Genomic DNA, 22,530 nt, shown 5'->3' on the forward strand with positions numbered 1-22,530 from the left:
GGAGGGAGGGAGGTGTTTACATTATTGTCCTTTATTTCAGTCAGTGAACACTTGTCACAGTTTGCAACCTGAGCCAAGGATTTTGGCAGTCTGGGTGTTCATAGCTGCATGATTGTCTTCAAGTTTGGCCCTCCAAGTGTTTGGGCCTCCAACTCCCAGAAGCCCCTCTTTCCAGCTTGTTCAATGGTCAAGAATTCTGGGAGCTGAAGTCCAAAACACATGGAAGGCCACATGTTTTGGAGGCCTGGTCTAAGACTTCTCATATGTCCTCATTATTAAGGGGAGGCAGTGATACTGCTGGTGAAATCGTCCACGTGACTTCAGTTCCGGCTCCAGAACTGAACGTATAAACCATGTCCCACATTCTCACAGCGACAGCCGGAAAGTCACAGAACACCACGTTTCCCTCTTCTGTGGTTGACGTGAATTCAAATATGGCTCAAGCCTTGGAACACAAGGAGAGAAGCGTCCTGCAGGCACACGTCTTGACGCTTTGCTGCATTCCAGACAAAGGCAGCAGTTTGTGTGGCTTCTCTCCGGAAGTGGCAGCTCAGGACAAGGGAGGAAAGCACTTTGTAGCCCAGCCGTTAGGTCCGAAACATGATGGGCTCAGTATGTTGTATTAGAAGCAGGGAATGGACATCTGGCCAGAGGATGAAAGCGGTGTCGCAGTATGAGTGGCTAGCCCTGCCTCTGACGTCAGGATGTTTGTAAAATCCCATGATTGCAGCAGGAGGCTCCTCCGTAGCCAAGTGACGGCCACCGCGGCTGCACTTCAGTCGGCCTTCTTTGGCAGGCGCCCCATCTTGGTGCGGATGTTCCTCAGGAGGAAGAAGGCCAGGGTGCTGGCCATGCAGGTCACCTCCGCCACCCAGAAGGCCGTGCCCCAGCTGTAGTGCTTGGCAATGGTGCTGAAAGGCAGCCCGGCTAAGAAGCCCCCGACTGCAAGGAGAAAGAAAGGGTCAAAGGGGCAGTGGAGCGGCAAGGCCACCCCGTCTGGCCCTCAGCCTAGCACTCCACTCACCGTTTGCCATCAGGGCGACAATGGCGTGAGAGGTCCCACACAGGTTTGATGGTGCGCTTTCGTTGGCGATGACTCCAAACAGCGCGATTGGTCCATAAGAGCAAAACCCAAAGACGGCTCCTAAGAGCAGGATCCAGACCTAGAAAAACAAGGCCGGAAGAAAAGTCAGGAATGCGCTGGGCTGGGGAACAGCCCCCTCCTATCTACTTGTGATGCTGCAGCTAAAGAGCCAGTGGGATTTTGGCCTGCATCAAGAGAAGTCTAGTGCCTAGATCCAGGGAAGTCATGCTCCCCATGCTCTGTTCTGCCTTGATCAGGCCACATCTGGAATCACACTGGGTCCCATTCTGGGCACCACAATTGAAGGGAGATGTTGACTCTAAGCTGGAATGTGTCTAGAGGAGGACAACTCAAAGGATCAAGGGTCTGGAGAACAAGCCCTATGAGGAGCGGCTTAAAGAGCTGGGCATGTTTAGCCTGAAGAAGAGAAGGATGAGAGGAGATATGATAGCCATGTATAGATATGTGAGAGGAAGTCACAGGGAGGAGGGAGCAAGCTTCCTTTCTGCTGCCCTGGAGAGAGACTAGGACGCAATGGCTTCAAGCTACAGGAAAGTTAGGAGATTGCACCTGAACGTTAGGAAGAAGTTCCTGACTGGGAGAGCTTTTCAGCAGTGGAACTCTCTACCTCGAAATGTGGTGGAGGCTCCATCTTTGGAGGCTTTGAAACTGAGGCTAGATGGCTATCTGTTGGGGGTGCTTTGAATGTGATTGCCCTGCTTCTTGGCAGAAGGGGATTGGACTGGATGACCCACTCCATGATTCTATGACTCGTCACCTGCCTCGTAGTCAGGCGGCACTACAATCTATTTTATCTCTGCAGCCCCATTGTCTCCTGCTCGTTGGTGATACGGTTAGTTAGGTTAGGAACAAAAACAGCAACAATTCCTATGACGAGAAGCTTGCTACGACGGAGATGTTAATAGGTGTGTTACAGTCCCAGACACAGGTAACATGCAGAAATGGGAGCCTCTCACTCTTTGTTTTGATGGCATTCCTAAGGAAAGACATCTCTCAATACTAGTCCCCCAGCAGGTATAACACAAAGGCATTTCAGCAGGCTTGCAACTAGAACTACCAAATATATTTGACACAAAGCAGAAGGGGAGAGAGACAGGGAGGGCTAGCTGCTACAGAGGTTCAAGGGTCTGCCGCTAACGAGTGGAGAAGCCAGAAGGAGAGAGGAAAGCAGGATAGAGACCTCGTGTTCTGTTAAGCCCACAAGGTTAGCAAGAGGGTGGAGGGCTACAATCCAAGGGTCGCTGCTGTCCTGAGAAAGAGAGAAGGAAACAGTGAGCAAGTGGCATTCAGAAAGCTTCAGGAAGAGAGAGAAAGAGGCCCGCTCGAACAACCATCACCAGCACTGCCTTAAGTACCCGCCTCCCTCGGCCTCCGCTGCAGCCCACAATATTATTATTGTTTGTTTACACCCTGCTTTTCTCTCCATAAGGAGACTCAAGGCTGCTTTCAGACCCATAATCCACCGCTAGAGCCCAGAGGCAAGCTCCTCGCTCCTTTCTTGGGTGTCTGGGGACTTCTATCACAAGTGAATTCAACTTTCATTGCAATCATAGAAGCCGCCCTAACGGTGGAGCAGAGAAGCAGAAGAGCCCATAGAGAGGCTGCATCTTGATGCCTCCAAAGCTGGAAAATACGCCCCATTCAAGTGGGCAAACTTATTGATCGTATTTTAGGCCAAGCTCGCCACCAAGATGCACAGGCGGCTCTTTTCCGTTCCTCCCCACCCCCACTTCCAATCCTCCTGTACGTCTTCTTCCCAATTCTCCAACGCACATTGCCGTGGGCTGCTCTTCCGAGGCTTACCTTGGGAGAGCTGCCTGTGACCGTGACCCGGAAGAGGTACATCGAGGCTGACATGCCCGCCATCATGCAGAGCAGAAGGGCGTGCCGAGGATTTCCGTAGACGGATAGGCCCACCTGCAACACACACACAAGGGGACACAAAGGCTGGGGTTTACTCCTCAAAAGAAAATAACCCTAATAATAAATTTATTTATTTATCGTGTCAGTATCAACCAGACAATTGTATTATATTTTTAACAAATTTTTAACAAACAGACAAAACAGAGTTTGCAAGCTTGGTAGTTGATTAAATGTCCTTTGAGCAGTATCTGACCACTTGGAGTGCCTCTGGTGTTACTATAAGAAGGTCCTCCGTTGTGCATGTGGTGGGGCTCAGGTTGCATTGCAGTAGGTGGTCAGGGGTTTGCTCCTCTCCGCACTCGCATGTCGTGGATTCCACTTTGTGGCCCCATTTCTTGAGGTTGGCTCTGCATCTCGTGGTGCCAGAGCGCAGTCTGTTCAGCGCCTTCCAAGTCGCCCAGTCTTCTGTGTGCCCAGGGGGGAGTCTCTCATCTGGTATCAGCCATTGGTTGAGGTTCTGGGTTTGAGCCTGCCACTTTTGGACTCTCGCTTGCTGAGGTGTTCCAGCGAGTGTCTCTGAAGATCTTAGAAAACTATTTTTTTATTTAAGTCGTTGACGTGCTGGCTGATACCCAAACAGGGGATGAGCTGGAGATGTCTCTGCCTTGGTCCTTTCACTATTGGCTGCTACTTCCCGGCGGATGTCAGGTGGTGCAATACCGGCTAAGCAGTGTAATTTCTCCAGTGGTGTAGAGTGCAGACACCCCGTGATAATGCGGCATTTCTCATTAAGAGCCACATCTACTGTTTTAGCGTGGTGAGATGTGTTCCACACTGGGCATGCATACAGAAGCACCAGAAATAAATTAATAATAATAATAATAATAATAATAATAATAATAATAATCTTTAATACCCCGCCACCATCTCTCCAATGGAGACTCGGGGCGGCTTACATGTGGCCAAGCCCAACAGCATCTATATAAATAACTCAAAAACCACTGGACAAATTGACACCAAATTTGGACACAATGTATATATCAGGCCAACGAGTGACCATCACTCATAAGAACACTGAAAAACACAGCAGAAGGGATTTAAAAAGTCAAAAACCAAAAAATACATTGCAACACATGCACAAAACCATACACATATACACACACAAAACACATATACACAGACTGGGCCACAGCAACGTGTGGTAAGGGACAGCTAGTATTACAATAAAATAAAACCAAAACAATAACAACACAGTAAAATACATACAACATATGAGTACAAAAAAAACTACAATAAAGTAAAATCATACACAACAACAACAACTATTTTTATTGATTAGCCAAATGGCCTTATCAAAACCAAACAGTGCAGGCACAACATACAACATACATCTAGTCCTCTTAAAATAAAATACAGGAGCAAAATCATCCACAATAAAATAACAATGAGCGGGCTGCATGTGCAAGATAAAAAACTAAAATACTAAAATCAGGATGAGGCAGGGATGGAGCAGATTGCTTGTGAGGGAGAAACTCATCAAGGAACAGGGTCATAAAAAAGCCTTTATTGTGGCAAGACTGCTCTTAGGCCTACTTTCTCTGCGCAAACTTTGGAAACTACAGGTTTCCTGATCAAGGAGAGGTCATTTTTAACAACTAAGCATGGGAAGGCAAGAGGAGCATAAGATATATTGCAAGCACTTAGGGCCTATTCCACGGCTATACGGGTAGCCAGGGAGACCTTCACGACTGCCCATATAGCGTCTGCATCTAATAGATCTTTGGAGTTGTTTTGGGTCATTGGGGAACTTCTTCACCCCCTGAGGTGGAGGAGACCTTCCACGACCCGAGAACCCGGTGCTGAGAATTTGTGCAGCACTTTGCAGACAAAGTTGCTCAGGTACATCGTGAGCTGGACTCCAGTTTGATCGCAGTTCAAAGGGAGGTGACTGCAGCATCTGCTTGTCCTGTTTTGTGGGATTCCTTCCGGCTTGTGTGTCCTGAGGGCGTGGAGGTGGCCCTCGGGGCAGTGAGAGCTACTACATCGGCTCTAGACCCTTGCCCGTCTTGGCTAATTAAATCATCCAGGGATGGTTTGATTGATTGGTTTATGTTAATCATTAACACATCGTTGGAGCAAGGAATTTTTCCATCAGACTTAAAACAAGCTGTGGTTAGACCACTCCTGAAAAAGACTTCCCTTTTTTGAAAAATTTTTTTTATTTATTTATTTGCTTTATTTCTATACCGCGTTTCTCAACCAAATTAGGCGACTCAATGCGGTTTACACAATATTAATTAACACAGCAGTAACAATTAAAACACAGCATACACAATAGCAAACATACAACACTCATACATAGTGCCTCGATCACAAACAAGATCCAGTCTCATATCCTTATGCCGTTCCTATGTTCAGTTTACCGTCATCCTGTATTCACTTGCGCTAGTTAGCCAAACGCTTGCTCAAAGAGCCAGGTTTTGAGCTTCTTCCGAAACGCCAGCAGCGAAGGTGCCTGTCTGATGTCATTGGGTAGGGCATTCCATAACCGAGGGGCCACCACCGAGAAGGCCCTGTCTCTCGTTCCCGCCAACCGTGCCTGTGACGCAGGCGGGACCGAGAGCAGGGCCTCCCCAGACGATCTTAATGTCCGTGTCGGTTCATAGGTGGAGATGCGTTCGGAGAGGTAGGTGGGGCCGGAACCGTTTAGGGCTTTGTAGGCTAGCATATACAAATGACAAATCTTCTACTGGTCTGCATGCACCGTCAAACCATAACAGGAAGCCCTCCTTTGTGCCTATGGGGCACTTACCCGAGCCACGGCCCGGTCTGAGAGGTAGCCAGCTGCAATGCTTCCAACCAGGCCCCCAACTTCCAAGGCACTCATGTAGGAACTTCCTGTGGGACAAAGGAAACAGCAGTACACAATAATAATAATAATAATAATAATAATAATAATAATAATAGAATTACTCGCCTGTCCTTGCAGCTTGAGGCCTCACCCGTTGCTCCTCCCTCCTCATTCCTGGCCCCCCAAGACTCAATTCTCCCCATTTGCTTTTGAGACACCACCCCCACACCTCCCACCCTGGAAGGTTGGTGCCTCGTACCCACAAGGGCCGACTGCCCTCTCTCCTGGATGAGGAAGAGCTGGCCCCAGTCCGTGCAGCAGGTCTTGACGCCAAAGACCACCAGGTAGCCGGTCGAGAGGACCCAGAGGTACGGGGAGAGGAGCAGCTCGGCCAGGGTGCTGTCGCCCGCGGAGGCACCTGCAAAGGAGAGGCACCTGTGACTCCTGAGGGCCAGGTGGGTGCTCCGTGCACCTGCCCCCTCCTCCTTCCACTGGCCTACCTCCTTCCTTCCTCCTGGAGACTACTCACCCTTCTTCCCCTTCTTGGGGCCCGGCTCGATGTTGGGCAGGCCCACGTCCGAGGGCTCGTTCTTGATGAGGAGCAGGCAGACCACGGAGGCGGCCACGCAGAGCGAGCCAGAGAGGGCCAGGGTGGTGCGCCAGTCGTAGCGCAGCGCCATCAGGGCCGCCACGAGGGGTCCCAGCCCCCCAGCCAGGTTCATGCTGGTGGAGAGGACGGCCCACCAGGTCCCAAACTGGGAGGGCTCAAACCACTGTGTAGACAAAGGGAGAAAGAGGGCAGGCGTTGGTGGGCATGCCCCAAGCATGGAGGGCTCCTCCGAACCTCACCCTCCTCTGACCCCTTCCCTGGGCTTCACCTCAGCATGGATGCGCCCCTTCCTCCTGGCATGCAATGGCCCCCAAATCAGTTAGCTAGCAAGCCTTGACTTTAGGAATAATAATAAACAACTTGACTTGTATCCTGCCTCCATCTCCCAAAAAGGGACTCGGGGCAGCTAACAAGGCACTGCAAGTGCAGTAAGGTCAAGGTTTTTCCCCAACGTTAAGTCCACTTGTGTCTGACTCTGGGGGATGGTGATCATCTCCATTTCTAAACTGAAGAGCCGGCATTCTCCATAGACACCTCCTAGGTCACGTGGCCAGCATGACTGCATGGAGTGCCATTACCGTCCTGCTGGAGTGGTACCTATTGATCTACTCACATTTGCATGTTTTTGAACTGCTAGGTTGGCAGAAGCTGTGGCTAACAGCGGGAGCTTATGCTGCTCCCTGGATTTGAACCTGTGACCTTTGGGTCAGCAAGTTCAGCAGCTCAGTGGTTTAACCCATTGCTCCACCAGGGCCTCTTGCTCTCTCTCTCTCTCTATATATATATATACACATACATACACACACACATATATACACACATACACATAGGGAGCCCCCGGTGGCACAGTGGGTTAAAGCGATGAGCTGCTGAGCTTGTTGACTGAAAGGTTGCAGGTTCGAATCCGGGGAGCGGTGTGAGCTTCCGCTGTCAGCCCCAGCTTCTGCCAACCTAGCAGTTTGAAAACATGCAAATGTGAGTAGATTAATAGGTACCACTCCAGTGGGAAGGTAATGGCGCTCCATGCAGTCATGCTGGCCACATGACCTTGGAGGTGTCTATGGACAACGCCGTCTCTTTGGTTTAGAAATGGAGATGAGCACCACACCCCAGAGTCAGACATGACTGGACTTAATGTCAAGGGAAAACCTTTACCTTTACCTACCTACACACACACACACAGAGTCCTCTTGCCTCGTTTCCAACAGACCTCTGCAGATATCCTCACTGGTTGACTTTGCAAACTTTATGACTACTCAAATGCTAATCAACATTTACACTAGCCTCCAACGGACAAGAGCCCTTCCTCCCACCCTGGACATTATTCCACTGGTGTGTGTGTATAATATTATATATATATATATATATACACACACTCATCTCATCTGCCTGGATTCCAACAGGCCTCACAAGCATGCCTGCCATAGATGGAGGCGAAACGTCAGGAGGTAATGCTTCTGGAAACTGGCAAGACAGCCCAGATTTGAACTTGCAACCTCGTTTCCAGCAAGCCTCACAAGCACTGAGGATGCCTGCCATAGATGGAGGTGAAGCGTCAGGAGGTAATGCTTCTGGAAACTGGCTAGACAGCCCAGATTAGAACTTGCAACCTGGTTTCCAGCAAGCCTCACAAGCACTGAGATTGCCTGCCATAGATGGAGGCGAAACATCAGGAAGTAATGCTTCTGGAAACTGGCTAGACAGCCCAGATTAGAACTTGCAACCTGGTTTCCAACAGGCCTCACAAGCACTGAGGATGCCTGCCATAGATGGAGGCGAAACGTCAGGAGGTAATGCTTCTGGAAACTGGCTAGACAGCCCAGATTTGAACTTGCAACCTGGTTTCCAACAAGCCTCACAGGTACTGAGGATGCCTGCCATAGATGGAGGCGAAGCACCAGGAGATAATGCTTCTGGAAACTGGCAAGACAGCCCAGATTTGAACTTGCAACCCCGTTTCTAACAAGCCTCACAAGCACTGAGGATGCTGCCATAGATGGAGGTGAAACGCCAGGAGGCAATGCTTCTGGAAACTGGCTAGACAGCCCAGATTTGAACTTGCAACCTGGTTTCCAACAAGCCTCACAAGCACTGAGGATGCCTGCTATAGATGGAGGCGAAACATCAGGAGGTAATGCTTCTGGAAGCTGGCTAGACAGCCCAGATTTGAACTTGCAACCTTTTGGTCAGCAAGTTCTGCAGCTCAGTGCTTTAACCCACTGTGCTCAAAGTTACAAACAACCACTCTCAACCCACAATTTAAAAACACTTTAGACTTTAGTACTGCTTTCTGTCTCTCTGCACACAAAAGGAGTACGGAAGCAACATGCATTACGCAGGGTGAGACAAAATACAAATCTCATCCTGCTAATTCAGTGCAATACAAACACTGGGATCTCATGGCAGAAGCCAGACCCTGAAGAGCCCAAGGGAGGTGGGCTGGTGGCTTCTGTGCAAATTATTATTATTATTATTATTATTATTATTATTATTATAACTTTATTTGTACCCCGCTAGCATCTCCCAAGGGATTCGATGCGGCTTACAACAGGCCGGAGCCCAACACAATACAACAATACAGTACATAGCAAATAAAACAGTTAAAGCAGAAAACAATAACAAAGCAGTACAACAGGACATTATTACAAACTGAGCCGGCCGGAGTAGGGTACAGGATGAAAAAGTGCTGAAGTGTCGGAGGGATATGGGATTAAGATATAAGTGCAGTGTGCGGTGAGGGTGACCTTGACTCTACTAAAGTGCTTCTGGGCTTTGGGAGTGGGGTTCCTGATCTGAGAAGGCACATGAGGCAGAAAGAGAAAGGCCTGGGTCTCACTCTCGCTCATCTCCTTGCAAAGCAACTCCTGGAGGCTTACAAATGCAAATAGAGGGATTAGCTGCGCTCAGAAACACAGGCAAGCCCAGGTATCTCTGCTTGTGGGACCCAGAGTGACAAAGGGTGCACCTGGGGTCCCGGAGAGGAACTTCTCGCCTATTGGCAGTGGCGTCATTTGATCGTCTCCTCTCCGGTCAGCCTTAAGAGGCTGCTGCTCTTACGGCAAAGGGGTGCCAAATGCCCAAGAATATCTCTGGCTGCAACACGATAGCGCCTGCAATTTATAGCGGTTGGCCTCTTCTTCCAGGGCCAGCTGAGGCCAAGCCCAGGAATACGGCCGGGAAGCGAAGCAGCGAGTCCATTCCCTCCTTTGCGAGGTCGGCTCACCTTGCGCAGGACCTTTCCGCAGGGGGGCCACCCCAGTCCCTGGGCCAGGCCGTTGAGGAACCACAGCCCCGCAAAGAGCGCCACGGTTGAGCTCCAGGAGAAGACCACGTTGACCAGGCCGACCAAGAGCAGGCCGGAGGAGAAGAGCCAGCGGGCGCTCATCTGGTCGGAGAGGACCCCGCTGATGAACTTGCTGATGGCGTAGGCCGCCGACTGGCTGCTGGTGATGAGACCTGTGTTGGACGAAAGCCCCCCGCAAAAACAGGAAACGTAAAAAGGGTTCACGGATACGCAAAACAGAGTCAGGTCCATGCAGCACTTGCAGGCAAAAGGACAGGCGATATAGGATCTGAGCCTGAACACTGATGCTGAAGCCATTTCCCTGACCAGCTTGCAATGCTTCCAGGTGCGCGTCCAGAGAAGCTTGCACCAGCCATCTTTCTCGGCTGTCAAAGGCTTCACTACTAGGATTGTGTTGCTCTGGCTTCACAGCTGGACTCGCAGTATTTACTAATGCACTCGAAGCCTGTGGCCTTCTTGGAAATACAGCTGTTTACATTTTGTAAGACAACACTAAACATTTATATGTTCAAGACCTGAGAAAGTCCTTGCTGCTGCCTTGTGAGAACACCAAAACAATCTTGACTATTCAAGAGAGATATTGACAAGCTGGAATGTGTCCAGAGGAGGGCGACTAATGATCCAGGGTCTGGAGAACAAGCCCTATGAGGAGCGGCTTAAGGAGCTGGGCATGTTTAGCCTGAAGAAGAGAAGGATGAGAGGAGATATGATAGCCATGTGTAAATATGTGAGAGGAAGCCACAGGGAGGAGGAGGGAGCAAGCTTGTTTTCTGCTTCCTTGGAGAATAGGACGTGGAACAATAGCTTCAAACTACAAGAGAGGAGATTCCATCTGAACATGAGGCAGAACTTCCTGACTGTGAGAGCCGTTCAGCAGTGGAACTCTCTGCCTCGGAGTGTGGTGGAAGCTCCTTCTTTGGAAGCTTTTAAACAGGGGCTGGATGGCCATCGGTCAGGGATGATTTGAATGCAATATCCCTGCTTCCTGGCAGAATGGGGTTGGACTGGATGGCCCAGGAGGTCTCTTCCAACTCTTTGATTCTAGGATTCTATGATTCTATGAAGACTCTGGTGCATTTTCCTAGTCCCTTATCCAGCTAAGATCGAGTTGAAACCCTTGTGGACCAAATCAGCCTCTATCACCTCCTGCCTTCCCTGGCTCTCCTTTCCTTTCCCTTCCTCTGTGATGACAAGAAGCATCAAAACAGATATTGGTTCCTGGCATTCTGCTCAGTGTCAAGCGCATGGAGAGTGCCCTCTGAACAGTAGGAACAACAACAAACAGCCAAAGCCAGGGAAAGTTCTAGGAAAGGTCACACTTGGCATCAATTCCGGGTTAAGATGTGCCATTCTCTACAGACTCACAGAATCCTAGAATCCTAGAGTTGGAAGAGACCTGGTGGGCCATCCAGTCCAACCCCATTCTGCCAAGAAGCAGGACAATCACATTCAAAGCACTCCCAACAGATGGCCACCCAGCCTCTGCTTAATAATAATAATAATAATAATAATAATAATAGAATCCTAGAGTTGGAAGAGACCTCCTGGGCCATCTAGTCCAACCCCATTCTGCCAAGAAGCAGGAATATTGCATTCAAAGCACCCCTGACAGATGGCCATCCAGCCTCTGCTTAATAATAATAATAATAATAATAATAATAATAATAATAATAATAGAATCCTAGAGTTGGAAGAGACCTCCTGGGCCATCTAGTCCAACCCCATTCTGCCAAGAAGCAGGAATATTGCATTCAAAGCACCCCTGACAGATTAACGTTTATGTTAATGATTGCTTGATTTGATATGTTTTGTATAATGTGTTTTAACTGCTTTTTGATGTTGTTGTGTTAACCTTTACTATTCAAACCGCCTTGAGTCGCCTTTTTTGGCTGAGAAAGGTGGTATAGAAGTAAAGCAAATAAATAAATAAATAAATAATAGACTCCTAGAGTTGGAAGAGACCTCATGGGCCATCCAGTCCAACCCCATTCTGCCAAGAAGCAGGATAATCACATTCAAAGCACTCCCAACAGATGGCCACCCAGCCTCTCTTCAATAATAATAATAATAATAATAATAATAATAATAATAATAATAGACTCCTAGAGTTGGAAGAGACCTCATGGGCCATCCAGTCCAACCCCATTCTGGCAAGAAGCAAGACAATCACATTCAAAGCACTCCCAACAGAAGGCCATCCAGCCTCTGCTAAATAGTAGTAGTAGTAGTAATAATAATAATAATAATAATAATAGAATCCTAGAGTTGGAAGAGACCTGGTGGGCCATCCAGTCCAACCCCATTCTGCCAAGAAGCAGGACAATCACATTCAAAGCACTCCCAACAGATGGCCATCCAGCCTCTGCTTCAAAGCCTCCACCACACTCCGGAGCAGAGAGTTCCACTGCTGAACAGCTCTCACAGTTAGGAAGTTCTTCCTTTCCTGTAGTTTGAAGCCATTGCACTGCGTCCTAGTCTCCAGGGTAGCAGAAAGGAAACTTGCTCCCTCCTCCCTATGACTTCCCCTCACATATTTATACATGGCCCTCATCATGTCTCCTCTCAACCTTCTCTTCTGCAGGTTAAAAATGCCTGGCTCTTTAAGCCGCTCCTCATAGGGCTTCTTCTCCAGACCCTTGATCATTTTGAATGGAAGATGAATATGAATGGAAGGGAATACTGGTCCAGAGAGATGTCCTTTGGGCCTGATCCAGCACAGCAGTTCTTACAATGCTGTACAACAAAAGGGACTGGATGACCACTGAGAAGTTAGCCTATAAAGCCCTAAACGGTTCTGGCCTGACTTACCTCTCCGAACGCATCTCCTCCTATGAACCGGCTAGGACACTAAGATCATCTGGGGAGGCCCTGCTCTTGGTCCCGCCTGCATCACAGGCGCGTCTGGCGGGGACGAGAGACAGGGCCTTCTCAGTGGTGGCCCCTTGGCTGTGGAACGCCCTGCCTTCAGATATCAGATTGGCCCCCTCCCTGCTGGTGTTTCGGAGGAAAGTGAAAACCTGGCTGTTTGAACAAGCATTTGATTAAACAATGTAATTGAACATAGGAATACGGAATAATGGATGATGAGACTGGATTCTGATTTTATTGTTGAGGCGCTAATGATTGTTATACAGATGTTTAATGATTTATGTTACAATTGTTTTTAATTGCCTTATACTTGTCTCGTGATGTTTTGTATCAATGTTGTTCACCGCTTTGAGTCGCCTGAGGGCTGAGAAAAGCGGCATATAAATAAAGTAAATAAAATAAATAAATAAATAAGTTCACCTTCTGAGCAGTATGTTTGGAAAGGAATGGGTTACAAAGCTCTCCAAGGATCACGTTGGGCCCTGGCTGAGCATCAATCCCAGGACTGCAAACTGGGCATTGGCCTCTTTCCAAGGAGAAGGAGAAAGTAGGACAGGCACCCCAGAAAGTAGGACAAGGTTCCAGCAGGAAAGCACCCCACGCATCCTAAGCGAGTCCCTGAAACAAAGGCAGGCAAAGCCACTCAACCTCCCCAAAGCAAAAAAGAGAAAGCGCTTCCTTACCCAAGTCGTCCTTGTCGAGCTCGATCTCTTCCATGACCGAAGGCATGACGAAGGAGAAGGTTTTCCGGTTGAAGTAGTACAAGGTGTACCCGACGTACATGGCGGTGAAGATCACCAGCCGGTAATAGCCGTAGCCCTTGCCCGCCATCGTGGCTGCGGAGCTGGGACTCTCTGGCAGGAAGGGACACTGCTTCTGCCTCGGGAGAGACACCGATCCCAGGAGTGAATGCAAGCGGAGGGCTGGCACTTGGGGCCCTAGCACGAGGGGCCCAGCGGTGGCTGCAGCTGTCCGGCGGGGGGTGAGTGGCAGCCGCTCCTTGCCAAGGTTTCTGCTGAGTGGGGCCTTTGCTGGCACTCTCCTTCCTCCTGGAGAATCATTAACCTGGGGAGCATGGCTGGCCCACCATGCGTTCATGCATCTACCCGCCTGCAAGGAAACAAACAAGAGAAGCTTTAGCCTTTGGAGCGGAAAGATTAGCGGGCTTCCCTTGCTCCCGCTGCCCTCTGACCCCTGAACTCAAATAGCACAAGACGGAGAGGAAAAGATCCATGCCTTCCTGGAACGAGGCCGAGCGCCGTCCTGGGAAGACGTTTCACCTGCCGCTTTGAGTCTCCTTGTGCAGGGAGAAGCAGGGTAGAAAAAAAACATCATCATCATAATAATAATAATAATAATAATAATAATAAATAACAACAACATCAATAATAACAAGCCTGAAAAAGTTACAGAAAATGAACAGGTCAAACTACTCTGGAACTTCCAGATTCAGACTGACAGAGCGCAAGTGCGATTGGCGGGGACGAGGGACAGGGCCTTCTCAGTGGTGGCCCCTCGACTCTGGAACTCACTCCCCAGGGACATCAGACATGCCCCAACGCTGGCAGTCTTTAAGAGGAGCCTGAAAACGTGGTTGTTCCAGTGTGCCTTCCCAGAATAAGGAAAACTCTTAGCAAAATGTCCCTAAATGCAATCTAGGATTGTCTGCACGCCCTAACCCTCTCCAAAATTTCTATCCTGTTTATATGTCACCTCGTCATGCCCAGCATTATTTTTTTTAAATTTTAATTAGTACATTTGGCCCTGCCATAGATTTTTTAAACGTTGTTGTGTTATTGTTAATGTTTATTGCTATTTTCTGTTTATGAGCTTTATTTATTGTTGTATTACTGTTGCTATTGTTTTATTGTTGTATTCAGGGCTCGGCCTCATGTAAGCCGCACCAAGTCCCTTGGGGAGATGGCAGCGGGGTACAAATAAAGTTTAATAATAATAATAATCTCACGATTGTGTTAAAAAACATGGATTATTGATGTTGCAATCCCAGGTGACAGCAGGATTGCAGAGAAACAACTGGAAAAGCTGATATGAGGATTTAAAAATCGAACTGCAAAGACTCTGGCACAAGCCAGTCAAGGTGGTCCCAGTGGTGATGGGCACACTGGGTGCAGTGCCTAAAGACCTTGGCCTGCACTTAAACACAATCAGTGTTGACAAAATTACCACCTGCCAGCTGCAGAAGGCCACCTTACTGGGATCTGCACGCATTATTCGCTGATACATCACACAGTTCTAGAAACTTGGGAAGTGCCCAACGTGGGATCCAATACAACAGCCAGCAGAGTGATCTTGTCTGCTGTGGACTCATCTTGTTGTGTTTCTAATAATAATAATAATAATAATAATTACAAAATCACACAGTTCTAGACACTTGGGAAGGGTCCAACATGTGATCCAATTCAACAGCCAGCAGACTGTCTGCTGTGGACTCATCTTGTTGTGTTTCTAATAATATTAATATTAATAATAATAATAATAATACATCACACAGTCTTAGACACTTGGGAAGGGTCCGACGTGTGATCCAATTCAACAGCCAGCAGAGTGTCTACTGTGGACTCATCTTGTTGTGTTTCTAATAATAATAAGAATAATAACAACAACAACACAACAACAACAACAACAACAATAATGACTTTTGGGAAGTTTCCAACGTGGGATCCAATTCAACAGCCAGCAGAGTGTCTGCTGTGGACTCATCTTGTTGTGTTTCAAATAATAATAATAATAATAATAATAATAATAATAATAACCATCAGTTTATTAAGAGCATTGAAGGGAAGGTCAACAGCAAGAAAACATGGGAGTGGCTTATTGTATTTATTTATTTACGGTATTTCTAGCCTGCCTTTTCCCGCAGCGCGGAACCAAGGTGGCTTACAGCGTACCAGCCTATAACATCCATCCAACAGAAATATATTAAAAGGTAAAACCATCATAACACACCAATCAATAAAATCCATAAAACAAGATAAAAGCAAAATCCTAAAAAAAGAAACAGGAGGCGTGATTTTGGGTGCACATGAACAAGCCTTATGAACAAAGACAATGGTATGATGATGTTTTTATGTTAAGGCACTTTATTTACTTATTTATTTGTGGTGTTTGTCTCCTGCCCTCCTTCTCAACCCCGAAGGGGACTCAGGGCGGTTCACGGTGTTGGCAACAATTCAATGCCATTGATTAAAAAAACGGTATAAAAAAATCAAAATTGACCCTTCCCTGAAAAGGTCACTAAACACAAGGATTTGAAATTGGACAGCGGTGGCCAAAGAGAACAACAGTGGGACCAATAGTGGTTGGGGCACTTGGAGGCATTCCAAGAAACCTTGAAAAGCACCGGAAAAGCCTTAATTTGGACAGAACATCCATCCACATGCTGCAGAAGGAAGGCAGTTCTTCTCAGAACTGTGCAGATTCTGCAAAAATATCACTAACTAGCCATCTCCTGCCAGGCGTTGCTGTGGCCCAGTCTGTTGATCTGGAAAATGAAGTAATGAGAAAGTGTTGGTTTCTAATATATGTAATTCCTTTCTGCTTGTGAGTAAACAGTATTTCTTGTTGTTTCTTTGTCAGTGTTGATGTGGAGAGTGTCTGGTTTGCCCACCCTGGAACATGCAAGATATCATTGTCTTTCTTGAAGGGTCTCTTTCAAATCTATGATACTATATCTCTGTGTGTGTGAATCATATCTATCTATCTATATCTATGGCTGGATGGCTGTTTGTCAGGAGGGATTTGATTACGTTTTCTTGCCCTGATGAAGAGATTTGGATTGGTTGGCCTTAAATATTTTCTGTTGGTCATGGGGGTTCTGGGTGGGAAGTTTGCCCCAATTCTGTCGTTCGTGGGGTTCAGAATGCTCTTTGATTGTAGGTGAACTATAAATCCCAGTAACTACAACCCCATTTTGCCAAGAAGCAGGAAAATTGCATTGAAAGCATCCCGACAGATGGCCATCCCAGCCTCTGTTTAAAAGCTTCCAAAGAAGGACGCTCCACTACACTACAGGGCAGAGAGTTCCACTGAGTGTAGTGGAGGCTCCTTATTTGGAGGCTTTCAAGCAGAGGCTGGATGGCCATCTGTCGGGTAGCATAAGAGTAGCTACTAAAGGGGAGCAATTAGCACCATAGTTTAGTCTTAGATTTAGTGCAGTATTTCTCAACCTGGGGGTCGGGACCCCTGTGGGGGTCGTGAGGGGGTGTCAGAGGGGTCGCCAAACACCATAAAAAAACATAGTATTTTCTGTTGGTCATGGGGGTTCTGTGTGGAAAGTTTGGTCCAATTCTATCATTGGTGGGGTTCAGAATGCTATTTCATGGTGGGTGAACTATAAATCCCAACAACTACAAATGGCAAGGTCTATTTTCTCCAAACTCCACCAGTGTTCACATTTGGGCATATTGAGTATTTGTGCCAAGTTTGAGCCAGATCCATCATTGCTTGAGTCCACAGTCTGGATATAGGTGAACTACAACTCCAAAAACTCAAGGTCAATGTCCACCAGACCTTCCCAATATTTTCTCTTGGTCATGGGAATTCTGTGTGCCATGTTTGATTCCATTCCATCATTGATGGAGTTCAGAAGACTCTTTGATTTCAGGTGATTTCACTATAAATCCCAGCAACTCCAGCATTACCAAATGACTAAATCAATCACCCTCAACCCCACCAGTATTCAAATTTTGGGCGTATCGGGTATTTGTGCCAAATTTGGTCCAGTGACTGAAAATACATCCTGCATATCAGATAATTGCAGTACCATTCATAACAGGAGCAAAATTACAGTTATGAAGTAGCAATTAAAATAATGTTATGGTTAGGGGTCACCACAACATGAGGACCTGTACTAAGGGGTCGCGGCATTAGGAAGGTTGAGAAACACTGATTTAGTGGATGGCAAAGAGGCATCTTTACACTCTTCCCTCAAACGGATGGCTGCTGCTCCCTAAGCTGAGGAAGACTCCAGCATTCGGACCCAATGCAGGCCGGGAGGCTCCTTCACTCCAAAGGCCAAACCTCAGGGGTGATTCAAGGTCAACCTCTTGGAAAGGTGCCTGGAAAGCCAAAGAAGAGGCTCCAGCGCTGGCAAAGCAGCCAGTGGTCCTTCCGGGTAAAGCTGAGCCATTTGGGAGAAAGGGCTTTAGGGACAAACAGCATTGTTATTGCACCTTGTGACACGGTTTCTGTTCCTGGGTTATAAATGTCATTTCCTAATTGGTTCTATCATGAAAACATGGGGAAAGTTTATTAAACTGCCAAAGTTATTTTTTTATGGAACCTCCTGCAGCAGCACATTTTGCTCCAGTTTTTCAACGAATATCTCATCATCAAATCTCAACCCATTCAACCTACTTTGTGGCAGCCACAAAAACAAAGTTTCTGGAATAGTCAGGCCCTCACAGGAAATAATAATAATAATAATAATAATAATAATAATAATAATGTATTGTCGAAGGCTTTCATGGCTGGAATCACTCAGTTTTTGTGGGTTTTTTCGGGCTATATGGCCATGTTCTAGAGGCATTTCTCCTGACGTTTCGCCTGCATCTATGGCAAGCATCCTCAGAGGTAGTGAGGTCTGTTGGAACTAGGAAAAAAATGAACAAAATCTAGGAAAATGAACAAAATCTGGTTATCAGTATTAAAAATCTCTAAAATTACAACAGCACAACAACAGAGAGGAAACAAACAAGGACATCTAATCACCTCTCAACAAAAGTTTGCTCCAGGCACTTTCAGGCCACTATATGCTAATCAAGGTGGTCAGTTGAAACATCCACACCTAGCTCCAACAGACAAGAGTCCTTTGTCCCACCCATGTCATTCCACAGATATATAAACCCTTTTTCCTAGTTCCAACAGACCTCACTACCTCTGAGGATGCTTGCCATAGATGCAGGCGAAACGTCAGGAGAGAATGCCTCTAGACCAGGGGTCCTCAAACTAAGGCCTGGGGCCGGATACGGCCCTCCAAGGTCATTTACCCGGCCCTCGCTCAGGGTCAACCTAAGTCTGAAACAACTTGAAAGCACACAACAACAACAACAACAACAACAACAACAACAACAACAATTCTATCTCATCAGCCAAAAGCAGGACTACACCTCCCATTGAAATACTAATAAGTTTATATTTGTTAGAATTGTTCTTCATTTTAATTATTGTATTGTTTTTAAGTGTTTTTGCACTACAAATAAGGTATGTGCAGTGTGCATAGGAATTCATTTATGTTTTTTTCAAATTATAATCCGGCCCTCCAACAGTTTGAGGGGTTGTGATCTGGCCCTCTGTTTAAAAAGTTTGAGGACCCCTGCTCTAGACCATGGCCATATAGCCTGAAAAAACCGACAACAACCCAATAAACATCATAATTACATAAAACATGTGGCTATACAACAATATAAAATTACACTAAACACAAACACAATGACAAACACTTCAAATAACACTTTCAAACCAGAATCTTTTTCAAAACATTATGACGGAATGCATTTCCCTTTGTGAGGAGGAGTGGTCCTTCCAACATGAAGGAATCATTGACAGAGATACCATGACAAATGGGTAACTAACTGCCCACAACGGGCATGGAGGGAAAGTGTTCAAAGACACCCAAAAACACCTTTTGAGAGTGTGCAAACTGTTCTCTGAAGCCAGGGCTACTGGATACAACCTGTGCTGCGCCTGTGTATCCTTCCTGTCCCTGTTGACACACTGCGCAACACATACGGTCTCTCTGATGCTCACGGGAAGCTCTGGACCAAAGCATTGCACATGAAAGGAGCACAGAAGAGGCCGCAACCCTTCACCCATTTCCCTGGCAGGAGCCCGGAGCAGCTGGACTTTGGCCTATTTACTCAATGAAATCCTCCTGTTTGGTTTAGACCTCTGGTTCCCAACATGGGCCCCACAAGCAGGCAGCACTTGATTCAATTGGAGAATGAGTTATTAACAGTGATTTTGTTTACATGTCTTACCCCATGTAACACAACTTTTGTTCCTGGGTTACAAACATCATTTCCTAATTGATTCTGCTGTAAAAACATGGAGAAAGTTGATCATACTACAATAACTTTGTTTTTGTCGGAAAGACATCCTGCAGCACATTTGGCTTGACTTTATATTAGATATAATGCTTTTCACTGTATTTTATGTTGTTTGCGGCACTCTGAGGGAGACTCAGAGCAGTGCACAACATGGCAAAACTCAATGCCGCCAATGTCACCGAGGGCATCCCAGACCCCTGCCTTCAAGCTGATCTGACCAGCCGCAGGGAGTTCCACAGTTCCTGAAGGCCAAGTTAGGCCAAACTGATGAAATGTGCTCCAGCAGCAGCCTCCACCAGGGACTCTTTACTGCCTATGCTCTCTCTTTTCAACTCCTTTTGCCAGCCCAACGATGTAACCAATCCCACAATAAGGTTAATCAAATTGTAACTTTTAAACTCTCCAGCTTGATACTTTGTGTCCCTTTCTTGACTGAAACTATCAAAGTGCATGAAACTAACCTTTTCTGGGCTGCAGGAGACTGCAGGCCTGCCTGGGATGCCTCCCTTGCGTCCCGGGGAGGCCGAACCTGCACTCCTCCAAACCGCGGATACAGAAACCCCTCGGGCCCCCGTATCCACGAAATGGCGGATCGGCTCCTTTTTGATGGCATATGTTTCCTGGCTAAATTCTAACACTATCTGCTATCTCACTTTTTGTATTTCAGGCCTCTGCACTTGGGGAATAACCTTTTGAATCTTAAGAATATAATTTTAAGGAAACAGCAGATTGTCAAAATCCAAGCCTCACTGCTGCCGCGCTGCTGCTGCCCTCACTGCTTCTTTGTCCTTGTGAAGCCCCCTGCCCTGGAGACTTGGTGCGGCTACCCCACAAGGCTTTACTCATGTTTTCGAGCTGCTAGGTTGGCAGAAGCTGGGGCTTACAGCGGGAGCTCACCCCACTCCCAAGGCAGTACCTATTAATCTACTTATGTTTTCGAACTGCTAGATTGGCAGAAGCTGGGGCTAACAGTGAGAGCTCACCCCACTCCCAAGGCAGTACCTATTAATGTTTTTGAGCTGCTAGGTTGTATATTGTATAAATATACAATATATATATATATATTGTATAAATATACAATATATATATATATATATATATATATTGTATAAACATATATTTATAATATTATAATGTAATGCAATATAATAATAATAATAATAATATGATATTATAATTATATATTTATATTACATGTAATATTACTAATAATATTACAATATAATTGGTATAGTATAATATAGCAATATTTAAAACTGATATTGTACTATGCTAATAATATAATATATTGTATGTATATATACCTTGTAAGCCGCTCTGAGTCCCCTTCGGGGTGACAAGGGCAGCATATAAATGTCATAAATAAATAAATAATAAATAGGTTGGCAGAAGCTGGAGCTAATAGTGGGACTCACCTCACCCCCAAGGCAGTACCTATTAATCTACTCATGTTTGCATGTTTTTGAGCTGCTAGGTTGGCAGAAGCTGGGGCTAACAGCGGGAGCTCACCCCACTCCCAAAGCAATACCTATGAATCTACTCATGTTTTTGAGCTGCTAGGTTGGCAAAAGCTGGGGCTAACAGCGGGAGCTCACCCCACTCCCAAAGCAGTACCTATTAATATACTCATGTTTCCGAGCTGCTAGGTTGGCAAAAGCTGGGGCTAACAGTGGGAGCTCACCCACTCCCAAAGCGATACTTATTAATCTACTCATGTTTTTGAGCTGTTAGGTTGGCGGAAGCTGGGGCTAACAGCGAGAGCTCACCCCACTCCCAAGGCAGTATCTATTAATCTACTCACGTTTTCGAACTGCTAGATTGGCAGAAGCTGGGGCTAACAGCGAGAGCTCAACCCACTCCCAAAGCAATACCTATTAATCTACTCATCATCACATAAAAGAGGTTGTAGGTCAGGCGTGGGCCAACTTGGGCCCTCCAGGTGTTTTGGACTACAACCCCCACAATTCCTAACAGCCTACCGGCTGTTAGGAATTGTGGGAGTTGTAGTCCAAAACACCTGGAGGGCCCTAAGTTGGCCCAGGCCTGACCTAGGCTAACTGCTATTCCTGAATAATCATGTCCCTGTAGCAATGTGGCTTCACCCAGGCTATAGCTGAGCGTCAAGTGGATTCTGGGAGTTGTAGTCCCTACCTGACGAGAAGAAGCCCTTCACAGCAGCGCCATAACAACCCCGGTCCGGAAGTCCCGCCTCGGGATGGTATTCCCTCTCCCATTGGACGAGGAAAGGGTCAGTCACGCCACCTTGCCCAATCACAGCCGAACCGACGTCCCGACCAATCAGGAAAAAACCCATTGCTATGGTGAGGCTGCTTTCCACTGCGGCTGCGCACTAGCGGCTTCTTAAAGCCTCCCAACCTCAAAGGGGGGGGAAGAGGGGAAAGTTGCGCATGCGCACAACACTCAAGCCTCCAGTGATAGCCTGATTTAACTTTATCAAAGCAGCTTGACAATAAAAGCATTAGCTTTTATTAATAATTAAAAACAATAATTATTAAAATAATATAACTTATTATTTAAAATATATAATGTTAAAATAATATAACTATTAATATATATAATTTTATAAAATATATACTTTAAAAATAATATAGTATAACTATTAAAATAATATAATATAGTATAATAGTATAGTATATATTATATTATATAATTACTATTATATAATATATTTTAATAATTACTATACTATGTTGCATAATTATTAAAATAATGTATTATATATTCAATAATACAATATAATTATTATACTATACTATTATTGTACAGTATAATTATATAATTATTACTATATATTATTTTAATTATTATACTATGTTTTATAATAATTATTAAAATAATATA

At 46.2% G+C, this 22,530-nt stretch overlaps 1 protein-coding gene across 2 annotated transcripts; it reads right to left on the reverse strand.

Annotated features, from left to right (window-relative positions):
* Positions 1-15: 15 nt before the first annotated feature.
* SLC37A4 (solute carrier family 37 member 4) lies at positions 16-21,880 on the reverse strand. 2 transcript variants are annotated; one of them, XM_067470835.1, is made up of 10 exons: positions 21,820-21,880; positions 13,285-13,711; positions 9,653-9,885; positions 6,349-6,592; positions 6,079-6,237; positions 5,781-5,866; positions 2,909-3,022; positions 2,286-2,354; positions 1,025-1,163; positions 16-942 (listed from the first exon to the last, which is right to left on the reverse strand). In XM_067470835.1, exons 2-10 carry the CDS (start codon positions 13,697-13,699, stop codon positions 776-778), a joined length of 1,626 nt encoding a protein of 541 aa, XP_067326936.1. In that variant the 5' UTR covers positions 13,700-13,711; positions 21,820-21,880; the 3' UTR covers positions 16-775. The 2 variants fall into 2 exon arrangements, with proteins under 2 accessions (XP_067326936.1, XP_067326937.1); XM_067470836.1 differs by lacking the exon at positions 2,286-2,354.
* Positions 21,881-22,530: the final 650 nt, after the last annotated feature.

The sequence above is a fragment of the Anolis sagrei genome, chromosome 7 (genome assembly GCF_037176765.1).
Source record: "Anolis sagrei isolate rAnoSag1 chromosome 7, rAnoSag1.mat, whole genome shotgun sequence".
NCBI classification, from domain to species: Eukaryota; Metazoa; Chordata; class Lepidosauria; order Squamata; family Dactyloidae; genus Anolis; species Anolis sagrei.

Excerpts from the sequence above, each read along its gene's own strand:
- SLC37A4 (XM_067470835.1), bottom strand. The coding sequence starts at position 13,699 with ATGAACGCATGGTGGGCCAGCCATGCTCCCCAGGTTAATGATTCTCCA. Across the intron at positions 6,593-9,652 it reads GCGGAAAGGTCCTGCGCAAG|TGGTTTGAGCCCTCCCAGTT; the intron begins GTGAGCCGACCT and ends TTGTCTACACAG. Across the intron at positions 1,164-2,285 it reads TGGGCTTAACAGAACACGAG|GTCTGGATCCTGCTCTTAGG; the intron begins GTCTCTATCCTG and ends TTGTTTTTCTAG.